At 39.2% G+C, this 26,736-nt stretch overlaps 1 protein-coding gene across 1 annotated transcript in view; it reads left to right on the top strand.

The window, feature by feature from the left end:
* The window catches only part of TENM1 (teneurin transmembrane protein 1), a 778,425-nt gene that overhangs the window by 645,950 nt on the left and 105,739 nt on the right, over window positions 1-26,736 (top strand). The window contains exons 16-19 of the mRNA XM_034781757.1: window positions 344-490; window positions 12,811-13,027; window positions 19,630-19,749; window positions 22,702-22,963. Of these exons, the coding sequence (XP_034637648.1) occupies window positions 344-490; window positions 12,811-13,027; window positions 19,630-19,749; window positions 22,702-22,963 (746 nt within the window). The remainder of the gene's footprint in view (window positions 1-343; window positions 491-12,810; window positions 13,028-19,629; window positions 19,750-22,701; window positions 22,964-26,736) is intronic.

Raw genomic sequence — 26,736 nt, 5'->3', positions numbered from 1 at the left:
TAGGTATGAAAACCAAGATAGATAGAAGTTATTTGTATGTGCAAAGCAGCTATTTAGACTTCTGATTACTCAGTTTGGTGTGCACATACTATTAGTGCACCCACATCTGAGTTTTTGCATCCACAAGATTTTAGGCACCAAAAAATAAGCCATTATAACTTAGGCATGCTTTTCTAGGCAAGCTGAGTTGAATATTTGTCCAAGAATGTCCAAAGTAGACCAACTGTGATATAATATGAAAGTAGCAAATATTGTTAAGTAATTTTAATGAACGTTCTGTAACAATTTATAATTTGAAACAAACTCCTGCATGAAGCCTTGTTCTTTACATTTTCTTCTCTAGATGGCTGCCCAGGTCTGTGTTATGGAAATGGGAGATGCACTCTTGATCAGAATGGATGGCACTGTGTGTGTCAGGTGGGATGGAGTGGCACAGGATGTAACGTTGTCATGGAAATGGTGTGTGGGGATAATATGGATAACGATGGAGGTACTGTACATGCTCCTTTATTTACTTTTTAGTTCTTATGCAGTTCATTCACTGCTATCCCATAGCTTGTCTTTATGTGAGTTTGTCTTTTCTATCATAGAGGCCCAATGCTATATCCCTTTCTAATGTTAATAGTCCCGTTGCCTTCAGTTGAATTACTCCTATGAATGAGTAGTTGCAGGGTCTGACCTTTATATTGCCAGCTCTTTGGAGAGGAAATCTATCTCCCTGCTTATATGGTCTCCATCATCATAGTACCAGAATGTGTTTTGAAAAAATCCATATTTTTCATAATAATTACGTTGTTCTTTTATTTCCTTCCAAAAAACCTAAATTAACTCCATTGACTATAAACATGCCTTATGAGGAACTGTAGTCTTTGTCAGACTGACAATAGACACACAAAGGAAATTTAAAATTCTGTCCTAACATTCTTGTGTGACTAACAGAATATACATTGATACATTATCATAATATCAATATTATGAAAGAAATTCTTCAGAAAATATAAAATCATACATTGAGACATGCTCTTATTAAGCAAATTAGTTTCTTAATTTTAACAGAGAGTCACAGTTATAACAGGAAATTGTGGCACATAATTTTGAGATGGTGCTGAGCAAACCAGTAGCAAGTATGCTGAGGATCTCTAAGCCAAAGGTAACTTTTAAATATAGCATGTGACCTACACATAACAATGTACAGTTAAAGCAGCCTCTCTCTTGCTCTATTTTCCCCTGTTGGCTCGTGTATTTGCAGTTAAGTATTCCCAGTCACTGTGGTCCTCGTTTCATTCCAATGATTCATAGATTTTTAAGGCTAGAAGGGACCATTGTGATCATCTGTTCTGTGTAACACAAGCCATAAGACAATTCACGTTTAAGTCCAATAGCTGCTTAAACTAGAATATATCTTTTAGAGTCTTTCACTAAAGGCATGTTTTCCAATACTTTATTCGTGGCTCTTCTCTGAACCCCCTCCAATTTTTTGAATTGTGGACACCAAAAAGGGACACAGTATTCCAGTAGCAGTCGCACCAGTGCCAAATACAAAGGTAATATAACCTCCTTACTCCTACTTTTTTGGCCACAGTATTACACTCAGAGCTCATATTCATCTGGTTACCCACCATGACCCAAAAGCTTTCTCAGAGTCACTCCCTCCCAGGATAGAGTCCACCATCCTGGAAGGAATGGCCTTCATTCTTTGTTCCTAGATATATGACCTTACATTTGGCAATATTGAAATGCACATTATTTGCTTGTGTCCAGCTTACCAAATCATCCAGATTGCTCTGCATCAGTGACCTGTCCTCTATATCATTTACCACTCCTCCAATCTTGTGTCATCTGCAGATTTATCAGTAATGGTTGTATATTTTCGTCCGGGTCGTTGTTAAAAAATGTTAAATAAGATAGAGCCAAGAACTGACACCTGTGGGATCCCCACTAGAAACAGACCCACTCAGTGATGTTTCCCCATTCACAGTTACACTTTGAGACCTATCAGCCAGCTTTTAATCCATTTAATGTGTTCATTTTGATTGTTTTCCATATGGATCCCTATGACCTTTTGGCACTGCCATCATAATGTCTGAATCCAATTCAGAATTGTCCTCCTGTTATTCCAATTTGCCCTCCATCATCCTTCCTTTTTCACTTTATTTCCCCTTTAAGAGTAGTGGTGCCTAGGGATCAACCCACCCCTGTCACATGACATGGCCCTTAAGATTTGGAAAGATCTGCTAGAGCGAATGACTGAGATATGGGTAAAGAAAAAATGGTCCTGGGATAAGAAGTGTTTGGCAGAAACTCCCATCACTGTTTCTTTAAAGGCCTGAGATCAGAAGTCTTGCAGAGTGGGCAAGGTAAGGTTCCCCTCTCACCCCTTTAATAGCTTTAGTAAGGGGACCATGTATATATTTCCTTCTCCCTCATAGCAGGGCAGACAGCAGCAGGGGAAAGTCTGTCTGGAAAAACCTCCCAGCCTAAGGGTGGAAGGACTGATTGGGAAAAGGGCCTGCTGGAGTAGAAGCTGTCTGAGGCTCTACAGCTTGCCTAATGTACAACTCCAGCTCCAAGGAGGAGAGGTAGGGGACTTCGGTCTTAAGGAGAGGGACAGAGGAATTGTCCAAAATACAACCTACTGCCAGGAGGAGGACTGGGGCTTTCTGAACACGGGGGGGAACTGACTAAGACTTTTACGTGGACCGATATTCAGCATGAACTTGAGCTGCTAAATAAGTGAGTGGCCCTCTAGAGAGAAAATAAACCAGACTCCCAAAGGGGGTTGAACTAATCTGGTCTGGTTAATTGTGTGAAAGGACCAAGGGGATGCTGAGTGCAACACACCTGCAGGACTATGGTGGGGCCATAAGGGAATGTGTTGGAGAGGTTCACCCCATGACACTCCTCCATCCATGACCCATAAGCTCACTCTATTCTTCCAATCCATGTAGTCTAATCTGTATCCCTTCACACAGCATTCCACTGTCGGGGTCACTTCTTTCTCCCCTGCTCTCCAAACCACTGACTCACTCACACCCTCTCCCTTTAAATCTGTCCATAAAACCCTGTGTATCCTGCAATATATGTAAAGGATTTTCTGATACACTCTGTGAACTGGTTCTATATAAATTGCCTCGTATTGTGGTTTTTGCCTGCTTTATATTCTGCAGTAACAGTGAGTTATTGAGAGTTGGCAGCATTAACTCTAAATCTCCTTGAATTTGTCAGTTTAAGGCAGATACTTAACATCATTTCACTGTAAATTTTAAAATTATTTTTATGGTAGCGTAACGTATGGGGACAGCTCCATTGAAATTAAAATTAGAGATAAGTGGGGAGAGAAAAATACTTAATTCACCTGGTTGCTACAGCTGGGCTAACTGCCATTAGTTTCACTTCACAATCAGTTGTTGTTTTACAAAAATATTGAAGTTTTTTTCACATTAAAATCACTTCTTTTTCCATCTTAAATTCTTAGGGCCTGATTCTGCTCTCACTTACACAGGTATAAATCAGAAAAAGATCCATTGAAGTCAATTGTATTACACTGGTGTTAAATTGGTATGGGATCAGAAGCAGGGTTCCAGGCCTTGTATACATAAAACCACAGAAATTAGATCTGGAAAAGATCTGTTACATTATCCACTCCAACCCCTCAGCCACTGTAGGATTGTTCCTTAGAGCACACTTTCTAACTCTTGGTCTCGTCTAGTTGTATGTGTACCATATCATTAGGTTTCCACATGGGAAAGGTCCCATTAAGGCTGATTGTGTTTAAATTAAATATTTATGTCTTTATGCAGAGATCTTGGGAAGTGTTCTGAGCTCTGAGATCCTTAGGAGAAAAACACTACTGAAGCACAAAATGGTAGCAGTAGCATATTAGTAGTATTATATCAAACAAACAACAACATTAAGGATCAGGACCTGAACATTTAGTCTGAATTCTGGGTTGAGCCTCAGGTTTGATATAGCTGAAAGGTATTTTTGACTGAAAAAAAAATCAATTTTCTCCTTACAAAAATTAATACAAATACATTGTAGAATAAAAGCCAATTTTTTATTTTAATACAAGTATCAAAACACATTTCCTTAGTTCGAAGTGTGAGTATCTAATGACATGATCTATCTAGAACTGAAAAGTCTTGGCTCAAGTGTTTGATATGTAGTACTCACACAAAACCCTCCCACTTCTGGAGAGACAATATCATAAATTCTATGCAATATATACATTAATATGGGCCCTGATTTCACAAACACTTAGGCATGTAGGTCTGTGTCAGTGGAATTACTCCTGGAAGTAGAGTTAGACATGTGCATCTGTATTTGCCGGTTTGGAGCACAGTACTTATCACTTGTTCTTTTGGGACCAAAATGCACCATTTATACTCATCCAAAACTTCCACCCGATTGGATAATGAGTGTACCATAACCACCCTTGTCATTCCCCTCATCAGCTTTTTCCCCACTTGTGGTCTGCAAGGTATGTTCACCTACTTAATTATCTCTAAAAATACAGATTAAAAACTGACAGCATATAAAAGATGCACAATCACGTGGTTTTCATTAGCTTTTGTGGAGTACATCTGTGGCATGTTGGCAGTCTTTATGATGTAAGTTATATGGTGCTGGGATCTCCAACAGATGTCTTCTTCAGTGTGGAATATTGCTTTCTGTGGGATTACAACAATATTTCCTGTTCTCATTTCCTCTCTCATCTTTCAGTGTCATGACTGACCTAATTTCAGTTTTATTTTAGAAGATGATCGCTCAGCTGATCTGAATAGGTTGTTTCCTCTGTCTTGCCACTATTTTGAGAGTTATTTTGGAAGCATCTAGCTCTGTGAAATTGCTTGAAACTCTCTGCTGAATTCTGTTAATTAAGGCTATCTCTGAATAAGGCCCAAGTAGCTAGAACATACTGCAGCAGCAGTACTGGAGACAAGGAGGTTTGTACACTCCTCCACATGCAGAACATCCATCCCTCCTGCCTAGCCACACTCCATGCTATTCTTTTTAGCATTCGGTTATTTTTTCCTCTTATATCTCATTACCTGATTGTGCAGACTGTCATTTGCACGCATTTATTTGATGCTGAGCCCCTGTTGTAAGTTTATCTGGTTCTGTCTTTTCAGCTATTTGCTTTCTTTAAATGAATCCCTATACTTTGTTTTTGAAATAAAAATACTGGTTACTACAAGCATTGAGCGAAACACCTAAAGCTCTCTTCTGTCACTTTCAGCCAGTTATTGTATCTGATCCAAGTAAGAAAAATATATGACTCAGTTTAGCTTTTGGTTGGTGGCCAGTGCTGTAAAAATATTGACAAGTGTATCAGACCTATCTATTAGCATTTTAATAGCATATCAGTCATAGAGACATAGAGTCCTTATACAAGTAACATACTATTATTCTATAATGGAAATAGTTTTCATTGTTGCTGACACTTCCGAAAATCAGGCTTGATACATTTTCTATTCATTGTGTGTTCAAGGCCAAAGACCACTGAGTGCCTGAACAAATATATCTTAAAGTAAATGGTATCTCTCAAACAAAATACTATGAAGACTTCCTTCTACACATGGACTTTGGCTGGTTTTAGGTATTCTCCTGCAAAGCACAGAATTTTCAATTAATGACTTCCGGTAGCTGTTGTCTTATTGCTACGTGTTGTAGCTGAAACTTGAGGAACAGTTGAGAGTTTTGCATGCAGCACTGGAAACTCTAGCATTTTTGCTGCTTAGTTTCGTCTTCTGTTCACAGTGATTCCTAGCAATTGTAATTGAACTTAACTGAACTTTGTGGTGAAACAAACTAGCACAGGAGTTATATAGGGGCTATTTGAAATAAAAGAAGGCAAAATTAGTTTAAACACTACTCAGGCTATTTTAATCTGTTAAGGAAAAGACAAAAATATTGAGCAATCTGTGCAGCAATATGAAATGCTTAAATACCACAAGAAGCTCACATGGTTGAGCTTTATCTGGCTGTCCTGAATGGGGGGATGAGGAGAGTGAGAGAACGAGGTCCACCTGGCCACCTGAAAAAAAATCATGGCCCTCCACACTGTCCATGGAGGGGTCCTGACCACATGATTAGGTGGCCCCCATCCCTGGCTTGCCCCTAATACTTTCCTTTGCATTTCTGTGGTACTGAAACCTCTAAGATACCTTTGGTTCTCTGAGTCCTCAGCCAATAGGTGACTATCTTTTATCACAGACCCATTTTGATGCTTCAAGTCCCTTTCATTCCTTGCTATGTTTATCCTATAGATTCTCTACCCCGTTTCTGTGCTTTGGACAGCGTTTTACCCCAACTGTTCTATTGGCCTTTGCTAATGCCCCATGGTGCTGTGGCCATGGAACTTGTCACACGTCTGCCTGTCTGTCTATGTGTAAAATTAAAGCTGAGATTCCAGAATACAATTCTTCAATGAGGGGATGATTCTATAGCAAGTTCCCTGGCCCCAAAACCATGTATTACATAGTGTAAACACATGCCATTGTGAAACTCTGAAGTTACACTCCATTTACATTCTCAAGGTTAAGCAATTCAATGATGTCTCCCTGAGTCTACAGAGAGCCAGAAACAATATTTCTGAGAGGTGTGAACTGCTCTTTCATCTCAGTTAAATACAAAACTTACAGATGACAATTTAAACAATGACATCGTTAGCTATTTCACTGCTGACCATTTTAGCAGAAACATCTACCAAATGTGCCCCTTATCCTAAAATATCCAAACTCAACACCTCCTCAGGTGGGGAGTTTCATATCAAAATAAGTAACATGGGGAGGCACTATACTGATTGAATTAGTCACTTTCATAGTTAATTAATAAAAACTGTGAATATTTCCAGTCCACTTCACTAGAGTGCTGGAGAATCCACCCTGCTGTGTCACATATAGCACCTTGTTATTTGCTCCCCCATTCAGCTGTTCCATACTCTGTTCCCGTGACCTACTCAGTTATGCTCTTGGTATTTTACTAGTTATATTTATAGACTGGAGGGGATGGATCAAATTTACAAGAATATTAGTTTGTGACACTCCCATAGCTGTCAAGATGAAATGTAAGAACTCAAGGATAGATGTGAATACTAGAAGAGTCAGAATTTGGTAAGTGGTTGGGCCTATAGCTGCTCATGTTAGGACCTATACATTTCACTCAGTTTATATTCTTCTTCTTAACTTTTGTGGTTAGTAAATAATATGAACCTACAGTTAACAAAGTGCCTCTTTGTTTTCCAAATGGCATTTTATTTTCTGGAGGATGTATGTTTCTCAGTACACATAAAACCCAAGTGTGATAAATATGACATACATTTACTACACAGTGCTTGCCTCAAATATAGTTCTAATGTGATACTCTTTTATAAAAAAAAAAAAAAAAAAGTAAAAGAAATAGGCACTATGTTAATAGAAGTATTTAAATTAGCTTACTGTGCATTTATGTCTGGATAATAGTCATGAGTTATATAAGGAGTTCCCCTGAATGGCCTGTGTAAGGTCCAACCAGAATTACAGACCCTATACACCCCTGATAACAAGATGCTCCTGCCAGAAACACCTTGCCAGAAAGTGAGCAGTGAAATAATCATGCTCACTCTTAATGTGTCAGGCCAGCAGAGGTAGCCAGCCATGCTTGAAGGGAGCATGCTTAATTCACTATGGGTATGTCTACACAGCAATTACAAACCCGTGGCTGGCCTGTGCCAGCTGACTCAGGCTAAAAGGGCTCAAGCTAATGAACTGTTTAATTGTAGTTGTAGACATTTGGGTCAGGGTGAAGCCTGGGTTCTAGGACTCTGCAAGGTGGGAAGGTTCCAAGTCTCAGGCTGCAGCCCGAGCCCAAACTTCTGCATTTCAGTTAAACCGCCTCTAACCTTGAGCCCCGAGAGTCTGAATCAGCTGGCATGGGGCAACTGTGAGTTTTTAATTGATGTGTAGACATACCCTAAGTGTGTCATAGTTTGCATGCTCCCCCCCAATCACTTACTGAGCCTTTAATGACCACTGTAGAAGCACATCTATAGCAAGACACAGATGCCCTGAAAAGGAGTTAATTTTCATCTTGGCTAGCGAATCCTGGTGATGCCTCATAAAGAAAATGGTAACACTCATTCAATAATATTAAACGACTAATGTGAACTTAGTGTGAGATTTTGGTGCGAAGATGTAAACGGATAATAAATATTTATTCTGTTGCTTTTAGAAATGTGCTTGAAAGGTTCACTTCACCATCAAGGCAATGCAAAAATTTTGTCCCAAATTATCTTAGTTACAGTGCAGCAGTCTGGCTGAGAACATAATATGGCCTCTTGTGTTTGCATGCTGCGCCTTTTCATTAAGGTAATTTAAAGTTGAGGGTGCTACAGATGTTCCTTGTCCGACAACACCCTCCCTATGCTTGGCAGACCAGTATGCTGAAACCCAGGTCAGCTTCTTATTAACAGCTTGAATTCCTGTAACACACGATCAAGTTGCTCTTTGTGAACTCTATTTTAGGAAAACAACAAAGAGTCCAGTGACACCTTAAAGACTAACAGATTTATTTGGGCATGTTCAGAAGTCGCATAACTAGGAGTAATGTGAGAAGTACTTTGGGAACTTTTACATTTTAAGTAAAGCAAATAATCAGTCGTTACCTTTCCCACATGAAACTAAAGGCATTTGAAAGTTATATAAGTATGATGCTAGCCAACCTGTGATTGTTCCTTTCAGGTTTAGATTACACAAACTTTAATCACTCCTATTGTAGTGAACTGATTGTACTATATTGCCAATTATGCCCCTCTGCTTCTTATATAAGACAACAGTAGAACTGCTAATATCAAATCCAAGTAGTTTACACTTCAGTGCTACATTTTAGCCTAGCCGTATGCTGTTTTATCCAGTGAGATAATTGACGGTTGAGTCTTCGGTATACTGGATCACCCACTGTATGAATTATAGTTTATGTTGTGTGTAGCTGTTGATATTCCTATGTTTTGTCTCTTGAAATTTAATAGAAACCTTAACACACACAGGGTCTGTTGTGTCATTTTTTACACTGCCTACTTACCAAACTGAAGACTGATTGTTGAGAACTCAAAATAATTTTGAGGTATTTTCAGAGTCTGGAGTTTATAAATCAGATTTCTGCGGGTTTCTTCTTATATTTAAAATCCCATTGTTATTGGAATTTGGGGGTTGGCATATTGAAACTGATATCCTTAGTGTATTTATGAATGGGAATTGTGTTACCAAAGCTTCATGTCATGTAACTTGAGATACTGCATCTCTCGTTCTCCTCTATAAAAGTGGAGTGACCATTAAAACCATTTAAAAATCATGTTGTCCAATCTATATATCAGCTTCCAGTCATCCAGCTTTCAGCCAGCCTGTTCAGGATTTTTTACAGATTTCTTTTAGTGCCTATAAATGTTCAATTAGAAAAGTAAATTGCAATCTGATGAAGAAAAGATTTTAGGAAAGTTTACTGAAAGGAGAAATATGTAAATTTTAAGAGAACCTGGAAATATAGGACCAAATCTTGAGAGACTGCCCGGCAGTCCTCAGGGGACATAATGGGGAGTGTGGAAGACATGATGTATGGAAGTGGGAGTCAAACACAATAAGAATCCACAAGTCCCAAAACCCGTGTAGGAGGTTATGTCAGGCTGTGTTTGATTCCCGCAAACATACAGAAATAGTCTGAGTCAGCTGGACCTGAGTCAGCTATGTGGGTTTGAAGGCTCAATCACATGTTGTTTCTAAAGCTTCCTTCCATCATCACCCCTTGTCTTTCAGAGTCTTTTTCTCAAAGCACTGCCCATTTACTCTGCTTTGCTCCATCTGTGACTGAAAAGAAAATTCTTAAAAGCAGAATAAAATCTCACCTATCTAACCAAATGGTAAAAATGATCAGATGGGAAAATGGATTTTATTTATACAGAGTGAGAGAGAGAGAAGACATTAGTGTTAATCTATCAGCTGCAAAACACACTGCTTTGCAGAGTAACAGTTGCAGCTCCTGGTTTACCAGTGCTTTCTCTGCCTGCATAGTTGTTTCTTGTTTGTCGTTTTATTTTCAGCTCTTCGGGGAAGTCATATTTCCTCCCTGTACAATACAGCTAAGTATCTTGTTGGTGCTTACAGTAACAATAATACTGACAGTGCTCTTTCAAATATGGTTTTGGAGTTTCCCCACTGTTAATAATGGGAGCCCCACACAGATATCCTCCCTTTCACAATCCTCACAAAAATACTTGAGAGGTAATAAAGAAGATGAGCGAATGAAACCAGATGCAGACAAAACAAACATGAGAAATTGCACGAATATAGTTTGAGAGTGTGGAAAGTCCATACAAAATGGATCCTGCTAAAGATACAGTAATTCTGACAGGTGAACTGCAGAGGAAAGGTAAAAACTAAGTCTGCTTTGAGAACCAGGAAACCATTTCGCTTTAAGCTTGATTTCTTCTTGTGTGCAGTGGGAATTCAAGCCACTGTTGCAAGGCACATGAAATGCTGACCAAAATAACACAGAGTGGGGAGGGCAACTTGTTTTGGGAGTCAGATTCTTCTTTATTTACTCAGGCAAAACTCCTATAGGAGCCAATGGGGATTTTGTAAGAAAAAGGATTTGCAGATTATTTAAACAGCAGTTTCTCTGTGGTAATTTGTTTTTAAAATAAGGCAGAGAAAAAATATTTTAAAACAAATTTTCAATCTCAAATCTTTCTGGGAATTTTCTCTGTTTTTTCTTACACAAATAGGAGAATCATGTCTCTTCAAATTTGGTGTCTCAAGGCTTGTCTACGGGGGAAATTAGCTGAATAATTATTGCAAAATAAGCTATTTTGGAATAGCTCCCTGGGTGGACACTCTTATTCTGGAATAATAGTGGGGGGGTTTCTGATTTAGCTTAATCCACTTCCAAAGCTTATTCTGCAATAGCTATTCTCATCAGTTTCCTCAAGAAGCCAAGTTCTTAGCTCCAAGACCCCCTACCCTGCTTTACTTTACTTTTAAGGCACTCCACCATCATAAAGCTGCTGTACCCAACTGCCAAAGAATTCGCCCTGCCTAGAGGATCTTCAAGTGGTATAGATCCACCAGGGATTCCTTTGGCTCCTCCATTCCTTGAGGATGCAAACTGACTCCAAGAATGCAAAGATATCTTAAAGCTGCTTTTGAGTACCCATCCACTGAACTGAACTATGACCATCTCAGCACCTGAGGTCTTGTTGCTAACTATTGACAATGGCCCTTTGTTATTGGCCCAACAATAAGACTAATCAGTTTGTTTTTCCAGCTGCTCTAGAAGAGATTTTTAAAATATTTTTTGCTTAACCAAACAAATAATTACCTTGCCCAAGAGCAGGCAATGTTTGTGCAAGGAGTTTCAGATTCCAGATATGTCTATTTCATTATAGAATCTTTGGTTTTATAAACAGGGTCTGTGCTTCCCTTCCTCAGTGAATCATTATTTACTGAGTGTTTACAGTGCTCTGTATGCTGCATTGAACAAAGAGGAGGTACCTGCCCGGAAGGAGTTTATAATCTAAGGGGCCCCATTAAAGTCTATGCAAAAATCTGGCCTTGTTACAAATAGAAAAGAAAAGATGTCACTTTGGGAAGGTCAAGGATTTGATGCCTTGATCTTATTTCCTATGCATTAGCATACCTCTCAATTTAAGAGAGTTAGCAAATATGGACAATAAAATGAAGGAATTCAAGAAGATATTTGAAGATTTTTAGTGTATCTTATTATATTTGACTTCTCTGTGCAGTATTTACTACATTTATATTTATTGGGCTGGATTTTCAGCCTTCTTTTTTGGTATACCAGTAATTGTGTGTGCAATTTAGGTAATTTAGATGTCCAGGTAGCTGATTGGTGGGAGTAGCCAGGCACTTATATTTAAGTGATCTAAGCTGTGCTTGCAAATAATTATAGGTGCAAAACAATATACAAAAATAGAGACTCTTTTTAAGAAACTTAGCCCCATTTGTCCTACTTCACCTATCTGTAAGTTCCAAATGGTGGAATAGTTTGCATTTAGTTCACAAGTTTGCTTCACTTGAATATGATGGGAGTTGCAAACAAGCATCAAGTAGAGAAGACTTAGATTTTAAACACTTTAGGGCAGGGACTGCATCTAGCTTTGTATTCGTACAGTGCCTAGTATAAAAGGAGACACAGTCATGATCAAATCCTCATGAATTCACTTTAGTGTCCTATTAAGTATAAGAATAATAAAACATCTGAAAACATTAACACTAATAAAATGTATAGGGTTTAAAAGCTGAAGAACTTTTACCAGAGCCCTTTTTACTACTATAATAAAGATGGATATTAAAATTGGATAACGTTTCAGATTGTACAGGTCATTTCATACACTTTAGCAAGCACATATTCTTCACAGGTATTAACAGACTATTCATTATAACAATATTGAGCTACTAGAAATTTAAACTATATATTTGTGAATCATATACCCACTGGACTGACAAATATTGATTTTTCTTCTCCTATCTGTATTGTGATGACGATAAGTCACACTCTTTCTTGTCACTTAGTTTATGGGTTCTATTCCCTCATGGAGATTTTGTGAGCTACCATTCAGTATTAATAACTGGAGAGAAATGTCCATCCCCACTTAAGCATATGCTTGAGTGCTTTGCTGAATCTGGGCCTGTACAGCCTTAAAATCAGCATTCCTTCCAGTTGATTAGATATTGTTCTCCCATGCTTTCTAGTAGCAAACCCTTTGGTTTCTTTTAAACATCATTCTATTTCCTGAATTTTTGTTTTATCCATTTTCAGATGGTTTGACAGACTGTGTAGACCCTGATTGTTGTCAGCAAAGCAATTGCTACGCAAGCCCTCTCTGCCAAGGGTCACCTGATCCCCTTGACCTCATTCAGCACAGCCAGCCTCCTTTCTCTCAGCATCCTCCAAGGCTCTTTTATGATAGAATCAAGTTCCTTATTGGCAAGGAGAGCACTCATGTAATCCCTGGAGATGTCTTATTTGACAGCAGGTAAGTTTCATTTTTAATTAAAGTGGTCTGGATAGAGAAAACTGTATTGATAAATTATTTTAATAGAAAAAACATTGATATCAAGATTTTTTTGGAAATCTTTATTGACTTTTTCACATTAATGGTAATCTGAAAATAGTGGAAATGACAACAAATTCTTTGTTTGAGATTCCGGCAGTTTAAGACTTGCCTTCCGACATTACTAGCCGAGACCCCTAGAGTTACTCTATCTAGTGTATGACTATTTACTGTAGTAAACTGTAGTACCTTTTTTATAAGGGTGTAACTATCCTGGGAGGTAAACTGCTCTGCTGTGTGTTTCCATGAGAAACAATTTAGGGTGCAGTTCTTGCCGGAATATTGGAGATATACTGGCAAGCAGTGTTGGAGTCATATGAGCTCTCTTGAGTCAGCTTCGTGCCCCAGTGGAGCTGTGACATAACACAGTGAACATGTTTTCTTTATTTATGTGCTGAATGCCCCTTAGTCTAATTAGCGGCCACAGTCAGAAAATAGTAGTAGTAGAACATGCAGTTTGCCATTTTGCTCTGCAGGTTACCCTTTAATTGAAATATAACTGGTGTGTGATCTCAGAAATCATAGTCATTTCTGTGTACTTGTGGGGTTATGCTGTTCTTTAAAGGAGAGGAAAGTGTGAATCAGGAAGGGCAGATACTTGCTCAAAGGACACAATTACCTATACTTTCCTCTTGAAAAAAGTCAGTAAATTTGAAATATAGAGTCACATATGTTTTTTTTTTTTTATACTGCAGTTCATCCTGGGAAGCAGTGATTTATATACTGACAAAAGCATCCACAAATCATCCCTATCATCTAACCACTACTCCTAGGCCTGCACATTAGATAATCCAAGTTGCATTAATAAACACACCAGTATTTTTTATTTTCACAAATGCAATAAATAGTACTTATGTTGTCGCCTAGATTTCATTCCTCTCTTCTCTTCAAACACATCCACAGAGGGAACAAATTCAGTGTGTTCTCTTTGACTTATTAATTTTTTACTAATGTAAATATGTAAAGAATCTTTATTGATCTAACATACCTAAACATGTAATCGTTATTAATAACGTAACAGGATGTTATAAATATGTAGAACAATAGTACGTGAAACTGAACAAAACCAATAACTGGCAGCACCAAGCCTTAAAGTGTAAATCACTAATGGAACAATGCAGTTAGCTTATTATTTTATCTGAGTACATAAGATGCACCGAATACAACACATTTGGCTGCATGTATATTTAATACAGCATATTGCTGTATAAAAGAAAAATCATAAATAATAATAATAACTAGCTCTTACATGTTACTCTTTTATCACCAGGGCTCAAAACTTCCCTCAACAACATAAACCAGACACCTACCCATTTAATATCACCTGGAAGGCGAGCAGTCAAGTAGCCTATATAGCGTCCTGTGACATTGCAACTACTATCGGGAGGATTTCACATAATCCTTTCAATATGTTTTTATAGATAAAAGGAACTGATCTTTTGAGGCTATTGTTGATAGGATTTGACTTGGTCTTAAAAGCCTTTTTTGAGTATTTCAGTTTTTGCCTTACTGCCCAAAGTGCCTTTGGAGTATGGAGAATAAAGATGTTTGACATGTTTAGTTGGTCTGTCCTTGGAAGCTGATGGAATTCAAAAGGTTGCAGAGGTCTCTGAAGGACAGAATTGTTCCTCTGACAGACCACTGTATCGCTTGGGTTGGCTTTTTTAAATCTTTTGTCCTCTACTATCACGATAATGGCCCCTCGCATCTTCTATCCCAGATTCATCCTCAAAAGTCACCATGGTTTATGATAATCTGCAATAGTTGAAGCAGAAGGGAAGCTAGCTAGAGCACTTATGGCAGAAGTGTTGAGATGAAGGTGATCAATTTGGCGTAAAGATTTTTTAAAATTCATATGCCGTGAAGAGCTTCCACTGTAGCATCTGTAAAATCTCACCCAATAGATGTGTTTTGGGTAGTGGATAACTTGATCATGGCTGGCTCAGCTCAGAGGCTGATATAAGTTCCTACTGTTGTGAAGAAATTACTAGATATCAGAGGATAGTGTTGGGCAATAGTGCTCTCATGTGGGATTCTGCAGAGTTCTATCTTGCCACCATGCATATTTAGTATGCACATGACCAGTGTTCCCTCTAATTTTTCCCACACATGTGCGGAATGAATTTTATTATGTGCGCCAATATAGAAGTGGTGGGGGTGGGGCGGTGGCTGGGTTGGGGCCAGGGGAGGGGTGCCTCTCCCCTGGCCGCAGTAGGTCTGAGGCTGCGCTGGGGCTGGAGGGGAGAGGCATCTTTCCTCGCTGCAGCCTGAGTGCCTGCGCAGTGCTTAATAAGCTGCTGTGTGGCCACATGGCCGCACAGCTTAGAGGGAACTTAGCACGACACCAGATCAATGTTTTCATCTCTTCTGACTCAGATAGTGCAATTTGATGCCTTACCCAGCCACTGGTTGGGACTGGGGTATGGATGAGAGCTGACTCAGTCTCAATCCAGATAAAACAAAAGTGATGATGGCAGGCTGGGGAAAGCAACCAGAAAATATTGTCAAGATTATATCTACCCTTCAGACTGAAGTTGGTTGCCTGCTCTTTTTTATTCATGTAGGCAACTTTGGAGTCTTCTTAAATACCCAGTTAGTATTATATTATCATGTTTCAGAAAGAGTTAGGACATCTTTTTTTTTCCCCATTTGCATCCAACTGGGAGATTAGGATCTTTCCTTTGGGGTGTGGTTCTCACCACTGTTTCATGCCTTTATCATTTCAAGATTAGGCAGCTGCAGTGCGCTCAATTTGGGGTTAAGGGCTTGTCTGCATGGTGGGGTTATGTATTCTATGGGGTGTGATTTTTAAAGCGCACTAATGTGTTGTGCATTAATTACTTCATGCAGACCCTGCTGGTGTGCACTAAAGGTTTAGTAGTGCACTTAAAAGTAGTAGTTTCAAAGAGAAATATGTTAAAATGCATTGGCAGGGTCTACGTGCACCAGTTAATGCATAACACATTAGCATGCTTTAGAAATCTCCTTCCACTAACCCCCATACAGCACATCACCCCACAATATAGACAACCTCTAAGTCAGAAATCCATTCAGAATCTGAAGCTTGTGTATAGTGTAGGAGCCGGTAGAGCACCTTGCCGTATGTTACACCAAGGCTTTGAATTTTGTATTGGCTGCCTTTAAATTTGAACATGTAGCTGCTACATATAAAAAGGTGGGTCAAATTAATTCCTGGTCAATGGAATTGCATCTGCTTATACCAGAAATCGATTTGGCCTGTGATATTTAAAGAGTGTAGCATATAACAATATTTTGTCAACCTCTACCCACAGGAGTTTAAAAAATGCATACTGCTGGCAAGCTACTTGACTCATTGCAAATTGCATACAAAAGAAGGTCCAATGCTTGGTCTTGAATTAATTACCCTCCAAAGGCTGCTTACAGTGACATTGTCAGCAGAAGGAAATTAATGTACCTTAGTAGCCCCTAGCTTAATTTCTGTGATTGAAGATTTTAATCAGAAATATAATACAATAAATTACATATTTTGGTAATGTGACAATTGTGAATTCACTCAAGTTTTCCTGACAGAGTTCCACATCTGAGGTTAATGTCACAGCCTGAGGTGCTCAGTGGATATTGGAAGTTTAACACGGAAAACAAAAGACAAAATAACAAATAAGGGAGTGTGGAGTTAGGCAAAATGATGATGGAATGGTAGAAATGTTTGTGAAAAATAGTCAGAGAATGCGGCTGGAATAATAAATACAGAAAGACCTAGAAATTTTAAATTACAGATGTCAAATAAACTGCTTGATGGCCAAATGAGATAATCAGTTAAAAGTGGACTGACCCATGAAGCGTTTACAAAGAAAGTCTACTTCTCGAAGATTACCTGCAACCCACGGAATCTGTGCCTCCTCTCAAAAAAAGCAACTACTCCCTCTGGAGTTGGAGATTGACCACAGACTGCCAGAGGCCTAGAAACATTTTAAATGTATTTGAAAAAAACAAAGGCTGCAGCTTATCTGAAACATTTTTCTCCCTCGGTGCATGATGCAAAACAATGGACAGATTCTCCAGCTCATCTCAAATAAGTTGCTGCACTTACCTTATAGTTAAAGTAACTTTGACACACTAGTTTAAAAGACTTAGTTCAAGATAATGTCATTTTTGCAAATAAACAGTGGTATTAGAAAGAAAAGCCTTACACAATTGGTTGTTATCTAACATAAGGAATAAAAAAAAGTAGCAGAGGTGTGTCTACAATAAAGTTAGACAGTGAGAATAGACGAAGAAGAAGCAGCACACTCGGAGAGAATGAGGGGGTAAGACTGCTCTGTTACTAATGGGGGAAGTAGTCAGAAGTAACCGGATCTCAGTCCAGGAGAAGGAGAGTGAATCAGGTGAATGGAAAGTGACATCACTTCAAGAAAGAGTCCCTGAAAGCTCTAACAAAGTAGAGGATAGGTGAGGGCCACTGCAAGTAGCAAGACCTCTGGGGATCCAAGAACAAGTATTCCCTGCAAGCTTTGTGAGATGACCAGGCATTTTGAAAGGGAAGAGAATCTGCCTGCTAAGTAGTTTTTCTCCAGAGATCTCAAGTGTCAGTCAAAAGTAGTGTAAATGAAAATGCTTTAATACAGCATTCTGTGCTAAATGCAGAAATTAAAATTGATTTTGGACAGTTGCTGTTGGTTGAAGATTTACTGTAGGTCTTGATAATCCAAGAGACAGCTGAAGACTGTTATAGTCAGAAATGGATGCTAGAAAGACAGTAAATAATGAGGACAAATGTAGCAGTATACTGAAAAGCTTAGAACATTTAAAGTCTAATAGATTACAAAGACAGTTCAATACAGATAAATGTAGAATAATGAGTTTTATGAGTCTTTATCACATACTGTAAATGTGTGTGGGTTATGAAATATGAGGAATAAAAAAAGTAAGAGCTGAAAGATAAGCATGAACATTATTTATGAATAATGAGGAGCAAAATGAATGAGCAGAGGAAAAGGAAGACAATATATGGAATAATGAAGACTTTGATGAGTTGTTATCACACAAATCTGTGTGCTCCATAAAATATCAGAGGAGTAGAGTCCAAAGACAAGTCTGCAGATTGAAAAACAGAATGAACAAACAAACCGAGGAATACTAGAATAATGCACAGAATAATGATGACTCTTATGAGACTTTCTCTCTCAAGTCAACATGCTTAGTAAATAAAAGGATTGGAAAGGGAAAAGACAAGTCTATAGATGCCATAAAATATGAGAAAACAATAGAAACTAGTGGTTGCTGTTCTAACAAAACAAAAATAATTGAGACTGGCATAGTCTGATTAAATACACAGAAGGTCCGATTGTGATCTTTTATACCAGTGTAACAATTGACTTTAATGGAGCTATTCATGACTTTTGCCAGTGTGTGATCACAATTAATATATAAAACAAAAGAAGGGTGAAGTAAAATTCAGTTATGTATATTGAAAGAAAAACAAATTAATGGCAGAACATCTCTCTCTAACTGTGGATATTGTCAACAACTTTCAAATCACTCTACACACTGACAGAGTGGAACCCATATTGGCTACTGTGGTGAGACACCCATGAAAGGGTTAATTTGTAAAGCCACAGTCTCTCAAAAAGCAGCTTTATGCCCTCAGGGTGTGGTCATCCCTGTGACCTCAGCGTGGGAGACTCGCATTCAAATCTCTTCTCCACATGAGACAGAAGGAGAGATTGAACCAGGGTCCATAGCACCCTCAAAGAGAACCCTAACTACTTTGCTTTTCTCAAAATGCCTGAAATCAAAACAAAAAATGTCAGATCAAAATGCAACATTTAATTACAATCCAACTCAAAAAATTTTGATTAGCCAAAATAATCAAAAAATTCTGCTTTCGGTTCGACCCAAAACCTTTTTTTTTTGGCCAGCAAAAAATCCATTATTTGCCCAGCTCTACTCCACTCTGTGTCGGGAATCTAAACTGAAGTGTGGCATTTACAAGAGTGTATGTTATCCTCACCTCTGACCCTCGCTCCTACCCCAAAAAGTGATTCTGTGAAAATGGCTTTCTGGGATTCCATATCAACTGTGTCTTTATATTAGTCCAGTTTACAGATAAAGGGATTTTTTTCCCAAAACTGCCTGTTCTGTACTGGAATCTGAGAGTCACGTTATATTCTTACTTGTTACCAGCATCATTAGTAGTAAAGATGAGGGAAGGCCAATAGCAATAGCTGCATGCTATCAGCTAATCCTGTGCAACTCCATGCAATGGCTAGTCAAGTTGATGCTGAAAAGTTACATATTCTAATGATATACTAGGAATTCATGGGGAAGTATGTAAGTTTGTTCTGTACAGCAGTGCTATTTCAAATATCTGGATTGTCATGCTATAGTCTATCCACATTTCTATTATAAATTTATAGTCACAACTTCTTAGCTGTTCAATCTTTAACTTGCACTGAAGTGTTGCACAGTGTATGAAGTCAACACTTTTTCATGTCCTCCACACCGGCTTTATTGCATGTTAAATTCTACTTTTCTTATTGCAGACGTGCCTGTGTAATTCGAGGCCAGGTGGTAGCATTCGATGGAACGGCTTTGGTAGGAGTGAATGTCCGTTTCCTACACCGCAGTGATTACGGATACACCATCAGCCGACAGGATGGAAGGTGGGACATTTGCATCCCTGGCCTCTCATTAATTGAGATTGTTAGTCTAAGGACCACATGCCACCTTGCATCCCTGCACAAAATTTCCATTGACATCACTTTTTACTTTGTAGATGGAGGGCAGCACCTGGTCCTCCATTCAGGCAGCACAAGTGATTAGAGTTCTCTGTGATAGGGAGTCCAGTTGAAGGAAAGGAAGCATGAAGATAGTGAAATTCCATGAGCCCTAAATAATAACAAGAATATTGTGGCAACATTCAAACACATAAGAAAATAAAAATGGCCGCACGAGTGGTCCATCTAGCCCAATATCCTGTCTCTGATAGTGGTCAATGCTTGATGCTTCAGAGGGAATGAACAGAACAGGGCAATTTGAGTGATCTATCCCCATTCCTCCAGTCCCAACTTCTGGCAGTGAGAGCTTAGGTGAACCTGGAGCATGGGGTTCCATCTCTGACCATCTTGGCTGATAGCCATTGATAGACCTATTCTCCATACACTTAGCTAATTCTTGTTTGAACCCAGTTCTACTTTTGGCCTTCACAGCATCCCAAAACAATAAATTCCACAGGTTGACTTCATTGCGTGAAAAAGTACTTCCTTGTGTTTGTTTTAAACCTTTTGCTTATTAATTTAATCGGATGATCCCTAATTCTTGTGTTGTATGAAGAGTTAAATAACACTTCTCTACTCACTTGCTCCATACTATTCACAATTTTATAGACCTCTAACATATCTCCCCTTAGTCATCTCTTTTCTAAGATGAACAGTCCCAGTCTTTTTAATCTGTCCTCATATGGAAACTATTCCATACTCCAATCATTTTTGTTGCCCTTCTCTGCATCTTTTCTGAGATGGGGCAACTAGTACTGTACATGGTATTCAAAGTGTGGGTAGGCCATGGATTTATATACTGGCATTATGATATTTCAATCCTATTATTTATCCGTTTCCTAGTAGTTCCTAACATTAGTTTTTTTGACTGTTGCTGCACACTGGGCAGAGGTTTTCAGCTAACTCTCCCCAGTGACTCCAAGGTATCTTTCTTGAGTGCTAATTTAGCCCCCATCATTTTGTATGTATAGTTAAGATTATTTTTCCAGTGTGCATTATTTTGCATTCATCAGCATTGAATTTCATCTGCCAGTTTGTCACCCACCCTCCAAATTTAGTGAGATTTCTTTGTAACTCTGCAGTCAGCTTTGGACTTAACTATCTTGAGTAATTTTGTATCGTATGCAAATTATACCACCTAACTGTTCACCCCCTTTTCTTGATCAGATCCAGAACACATGGGATCAGTATTACTGTTAGATTTCAAGACTTCTATATTTTGAAGCTATGCATATTGCCAAGCTCCTTGACATCTCTGACCTGGGGGTTTGCATAGTTGAAATTTCCTCAGGATCCCCCTAGTTTCCCCTTCTTCACTCCTATCTTACAGTGAGGAGGTCAGAAAATGGCTTCTTCTGAAGCCTGTAAAGATCACTCCTTTAGCTGACTGATGGTAGTAGAGCAACACAAGTTTAAAATGGGGATCTTCCCCAAGGCTAGAGAATGGCAAAACAGCTACTCTGCAGCCATTATTACAACATTATGGCTCCAATAGTATCTGCTTGTCCCTGTGCCCCACTTGTGCAGGTTAAACTCCTCCTGTCCGCCTCCTGTCTTCCACATGGTGTACAGAGAACCCCTGTAGAATGAGCTGAGTTCACTATTACACAAGAGATGTGTTTCCTGTATCCTGCCCTAAGGCTAAAGCCACTTCCATTGCATTTAGGGACTTACACTTGCAGGTGTGGAGCCATGATTTACCCCAGAATTTTTGGCTAATTCAGGAGTTTGGCCATTTGAAGACTTTATGGCCATTGACCACATTGTAAAACTTATCTTCTAAAAGGGTAATGGAGTAACCCTTTGCTGTTTCCAAGATTTGTATGTAGCATAGCTTATTTACAATAGTGAAGAGAGTAATTTTATTTGCCTTATTTTCTTGATTTTAAAATTGCAGTTTTGTAAGTTACTAATTATCATTTCTTATTTACGCTACCCGTGACAGTATTAAAATATGTTACCTATATTTTACTTTGAGAGTAATCTGTGTCATTTGGGATATGTGATGAAATATGCATAATTAAGTCTGACTTCTTATCACAGTTTGTTACCATCAAAGGCTTCCATAATATATGCATTCAATAATACAGTGAGTGAAATATCTATTTACATTACCTTATATTACCTGGCTGTAGATGTCAGAATCTTGGAAAACTGAGACACTATGTACCTTGCTTTCTGTCTCACACTATTTTAGGGTGCAAATCTGCACAGGGTTATTCACAGTTGCTCCTTGAGTATTTCCTGTAGTAGCCTGCCATTGCACCACATCCAGGAGCTGATTCCGTTCTCACTGAAATTAATGGGAAGCTTTCCCAAAATGTCCACACATTGAACAGTAGGGCTGTAACCCCATATGGTTCTTGAGCATACTCCAACTCTTCATCTTACTACTCAGAACAGGAAAAATGGGCATATAGGAGAATGAGGCAATTGTGAGACCCCAAGTCAGCTACTTCACATGCTGGGCACACACACAATCTGAGTAGCAGTCATTTTGTGGTTTAGGAGTTTCTTCACATACAGGCCAGGAGTAATTGGTTCCACACAGTTGTTAACTGTGAGTGCTTTTAGTAGGTAAACACCAGTGGAAGGGTGGACAAATTGCAGTGAAGTATCTCACCTTGCATGTGATGAATGCTTGGAGTAGGCATAGAGCGAAAGCACCACCTGGCCTCACAGTTGGAATTAGAAAGATAATATTGGAGTTGTTTCACATATCAAATTAATAGTTATAGTGGGGTTCCATGTGGGATTTTTGGTAGTCATTTGTTGCAAGCTGTGTTAATGTTGTAAAGGAAACAGTATAAGACAATGTGTTTTGTTTTGTCTCTTCAGTTTTGACCTTGTGGCTATTGGAGGTATCTCTGTCACCCTGGTCTTTGACAGATCTCCTTTCATTTCTGAGAAAAGGACACTTTGGTTGCCTTGGAATAGGTTTATTGTAGTAGAAAAAGTTGTCATGCAAAGAACAGAGTTGGACCCACCATCTTGTGACATCACTAGCTTTATCAGCCCAAATCCAATTGTACTCCCTTCACCTCTGACAACATTTGGAGGATCCTGTCCAGAGAGGGGAACGGTCATTCCAGAGCTCCAGGTAAAAAAGATATTTTCAAATGAACAGAATGTGCTATTGTAGAAAAAAATGCTAGAAAACAGTAAGAATTTTTTTCTGATCCCTATTTATACCCTTTGTTAATGAAACCTACATTGTTATTTGATATTAAGTATACATTTCTAGCATAAAAACATGTATTTTATTACAATATGTAAATTATGTTGATTTTAATTACCATCCACCACATTTTCAAAAGGATCTGAACCTGGCTATTAAATATACACTCACAATTTTTCACATCCACGTATTGGTATGCAAAGATTTTAGTCCAAGCATTAGCTTATGCAAAAAATAAAATTTGGGTGCACAAATAACATAGTAAATTAGATTCCTGATCTGCCTGCATAAACCTGATTGCACATGCAAATCAGAGATTTTATGTATAAAACTGTTAGATATGAAATGTTTCAGGTCCAGTTTTAGTAGTGGAAGTAGTAATACTTAACATTTAACACATATGGTAATATTCCAGCCAGATTGAAGTCAATGAGAGTTTTGCCATTGATTTCAGTGGAGCCAGGATTTCAACCTAGTATTTAGAAAGCTTCATACAGGTTTGGAAAAAATCTAGATCCCACTGAAGTGAATGATCGTTTTATAAGTTTAATGGTACATGTTCAGACCCAGAAGTTCAGAGACACAGGATAGGGTTAGGTTTCAGAGTCGTAGCCGTGTTAGTCTGTATCAGGAAAACAACGAGGAGTCCTTGTGGCACCTTAGAGACTAACACATTTATTTGGGCATAAGCTTTTGTGGGCTAGAACCCACTTCATCAGATGCATGGATTGTCTTCCCCTCATTCCTGGAAGTCCTGAAAGTGCTGCTGTAAAAAGGACACTGGAATACACTGATTGCTTACTGCTGTGATGATGTTCCCTTCCCAGGGCTGTACTTCTGGGAATGACATCAAAGCAAGGTTATTCAGTGCTTATAGATTTTTTGGAGGTTATCTGTGGTTATAAATATTTTCCATCCAACTTTTTCTCTATTACAAAATTGCATTGCTCCCTAAAAAGGACCTCATTAATTTCTTTATTGTATAGAGAACACTTCTAGTTGAATTCTGTCACTTTCTACTATAAGTAACAATAAAACATCATACTATCTCAGCCTTCTAGTGGCAGTGCTGTGGCTGTATAGTTACATTCCTGTCTCCACTGAATAGAATGGGATAAATAATGGGCACAGATTAAAAAGAGCTGAGACAAGGTAGTAAAAGAACTATGTCACACCCTTCCACATAAGTATCTGAATTGCTAGATACAGTTGTCACATTTCAGTGAGAGGTTGTGTCATCACTTGTCCTGTAACAGTGAGTGCCTTAAAATGCTCTACTGCTGCAGCTTCCTGTCGGGATGCTCCCAGCCAGCATACAAGCATGCTCTGAGTATCTGTATGATAAAGGGCCTTGGTTCAGCAACTCTGACTCTAACAGCTGGCTTGTTACATCATAGCCACGCTCAGGTCTCCACCAGACTTAGTTACTACCAGCCAAGTGACCCCGACATCGCCGCAGTCCTGAATTTCCTCAAAACTGTCTGCCTTGAAATGTCCAGCCCTCTACTGGAACATTTAGGGAAGTAATACGGTCTTGCTCTTTAAAGAGACAAAAAAAACAGCAGTGTGTTGCTTTACCTGGAGTTAACAATCACTTCAATTCAAACACAGTACTGGGATGGTTTAGATTAAAAGCAAAACAAGTTTATTAACAAAAAGAGAGGTCAAATGTAAGGGATAAAGTCAGAAATAGTTACATGCAAATAAAAGTGAAAAACACTTTATAGTGACTAAAACTTAGCAAAACTACAATCTTGGTCCAAGGTAAGATTCTTTACACTCCTCCTACTAACAAGATGGCTGACCACTGTCTTGGTCAGGATCTCCCACAAAGTACAAACCTCTTGGTTTCTTTGTGATCTTAGGTGGAAGATCACTTGGGGTTCTTTGCCCCTCTCTTCTATAGTCCAGAGAACTCTTGAAATATATTCTTCTCAAAGTCCAGTGCCCCAGCTGTGAGGAAAGATGCCATTGAGTCTGATGGAGAAGGTTTCCTGCTGGTTTCTTCTTCACTGGTGCTTTCTACAATTCAAGTTAATCTATCCATGCAGCCTCTGATATGCCAATGAATGGCCACTTGACCGTGATTGCCAGTTGTCTGTGATTGCATTGTCTGGATGGAGGCATCAGCCTTTCCTTTGTCTGGAAAAACCTGTTTACCCACTCTCCAGATTTGTCTAATTCAAATATATTTTAGTCCTATATTTCCTTTCAATTTCTATAGTCTTTTGGGTGTTTACCGTACGTATACCACACAAGAATATTAATGATCGGTGTGTTGTTGGTTTTCCAATGATACCTTACACCAGTGTTTCCCGAACTTGGGATCCTGCTTGTTAGGGAAAATCCCCTCGTGGGCTGGGCTGGTTTGTTTACCTGCCCCGTCTGCAGGTCCGGCTGATCGTGGCTCCCATTGGCCGCAGTTTGCTGCTCCAGGCCAATGGGAGCTGCGGGAAGCAGCGGCCAGTACATCCCTCGGCCCGCGCGGCTTCCAGCAGCCCCCATTGGCCTGGAGCGGCGAACCGCAGCCAGTGGGAGCCGCGATCTGCCGGTCCTGCGGACGGGGCAGGTAAACAAACCAGCCCAGCCCGCCAAGGGCTTTCCCTACACAAGCGGCGTCCCAAGTTTGGGAAACACTGCCTTACACAATGCCTATTAAATAGAGATTATGACAAAAGTGAATTGGGGTACACTGAACTGGTCAAACCAGCAGAAACTCAGTACCTGATACCAGTGAGCCCCTTGCACCCGGTCATTGAGATGCTTTTATGGTCACAACGGTATATTCACTGAGTAACTGCTCCTAATCCCCTGGTTTGGGATAGTCGAGAGTGAAATACTAAAATGTACTTTACATGAATATCTACTACTATTCTTCTGTTTCAGAGGAAGGAAAGTTTAGAACTTACTGATGTCAGATGCATGATAGAGGAGGCAGCTGGGATGTCAGCAGGAAGGACAGGGAATAATCAAGGGATCAGGAATTCCCTGCCAACAGCACATTTCATATGTTGAAATGACAAGTGCTGGCAGGCCTCCAATGGTACTGCAGTATTTCTGTGACAGTGTTATTATAGCTATAAGGTAATAGAAGGTGTTTGAAACTGAAATGATTTGTTATTAAGGAAACAAAAAGTGAGCTGGAAGAACCAGGAAAAGTAAACAAAGCACCATTTGTATTTTTCCAGATTGTGTTGGTTTAACATTGTGACAGACTGGCTCGTTAGTAATAATATGAGACATGCTAACATCACAGCCTGCAGCATTTAAACTTACTAAACAGAATCCAATTGTGAGTGGACCTTGCATGAGTGTGTCAGGGAGCGTGCAAGGCGTTTCCCTCATTCCATTGCATGCCCTGCACCAGGAACTGCCACAACAGCATCTCCTCCATTCAAGGAAGCACAAGGGCTAATCCCTCCTAGTAGCCTCCAGCGCCCACATCTCTCAGAAGGCCAAAGCCATGACACCTTCCGCCTCCTACCAGCCTGTAGTCTTTGCTGTCCCTCTGCACACTAAGTAGCTCAGGAAAGGATTGTGTTGCTCAAGAAGGCATTGCTCCTTCCTTAGGTCCCTCTAAGATGGGGCAGCCAACCCAGGGTAGTGCCTTAAACACACAATATGGCCCAAGGTGAGTTTAAAATATGTACTTATTTAATTATATGTATGTCCACAAATTAATTAACCAAATGAGA

The sequence above is a fragment of the Trachemys scripta genome, chromosome 9, assembly GCF_013100865.1.
Source record: "Trachemys scripta elegans isolate TJP31775 chromosome 9, CAS_Tse_1.0, whole genome shotgun sequence".
Taxonomy (NCBI): Eukaryota; Metazoa; Chordata; order Testudines; family Emydidae; genus Trachemys; species Trachemys scripta.
Note: the sequence above shows the minus strand (reverse complement) of the source record. Positions and strands in the feature narration are given on the sequence as shown.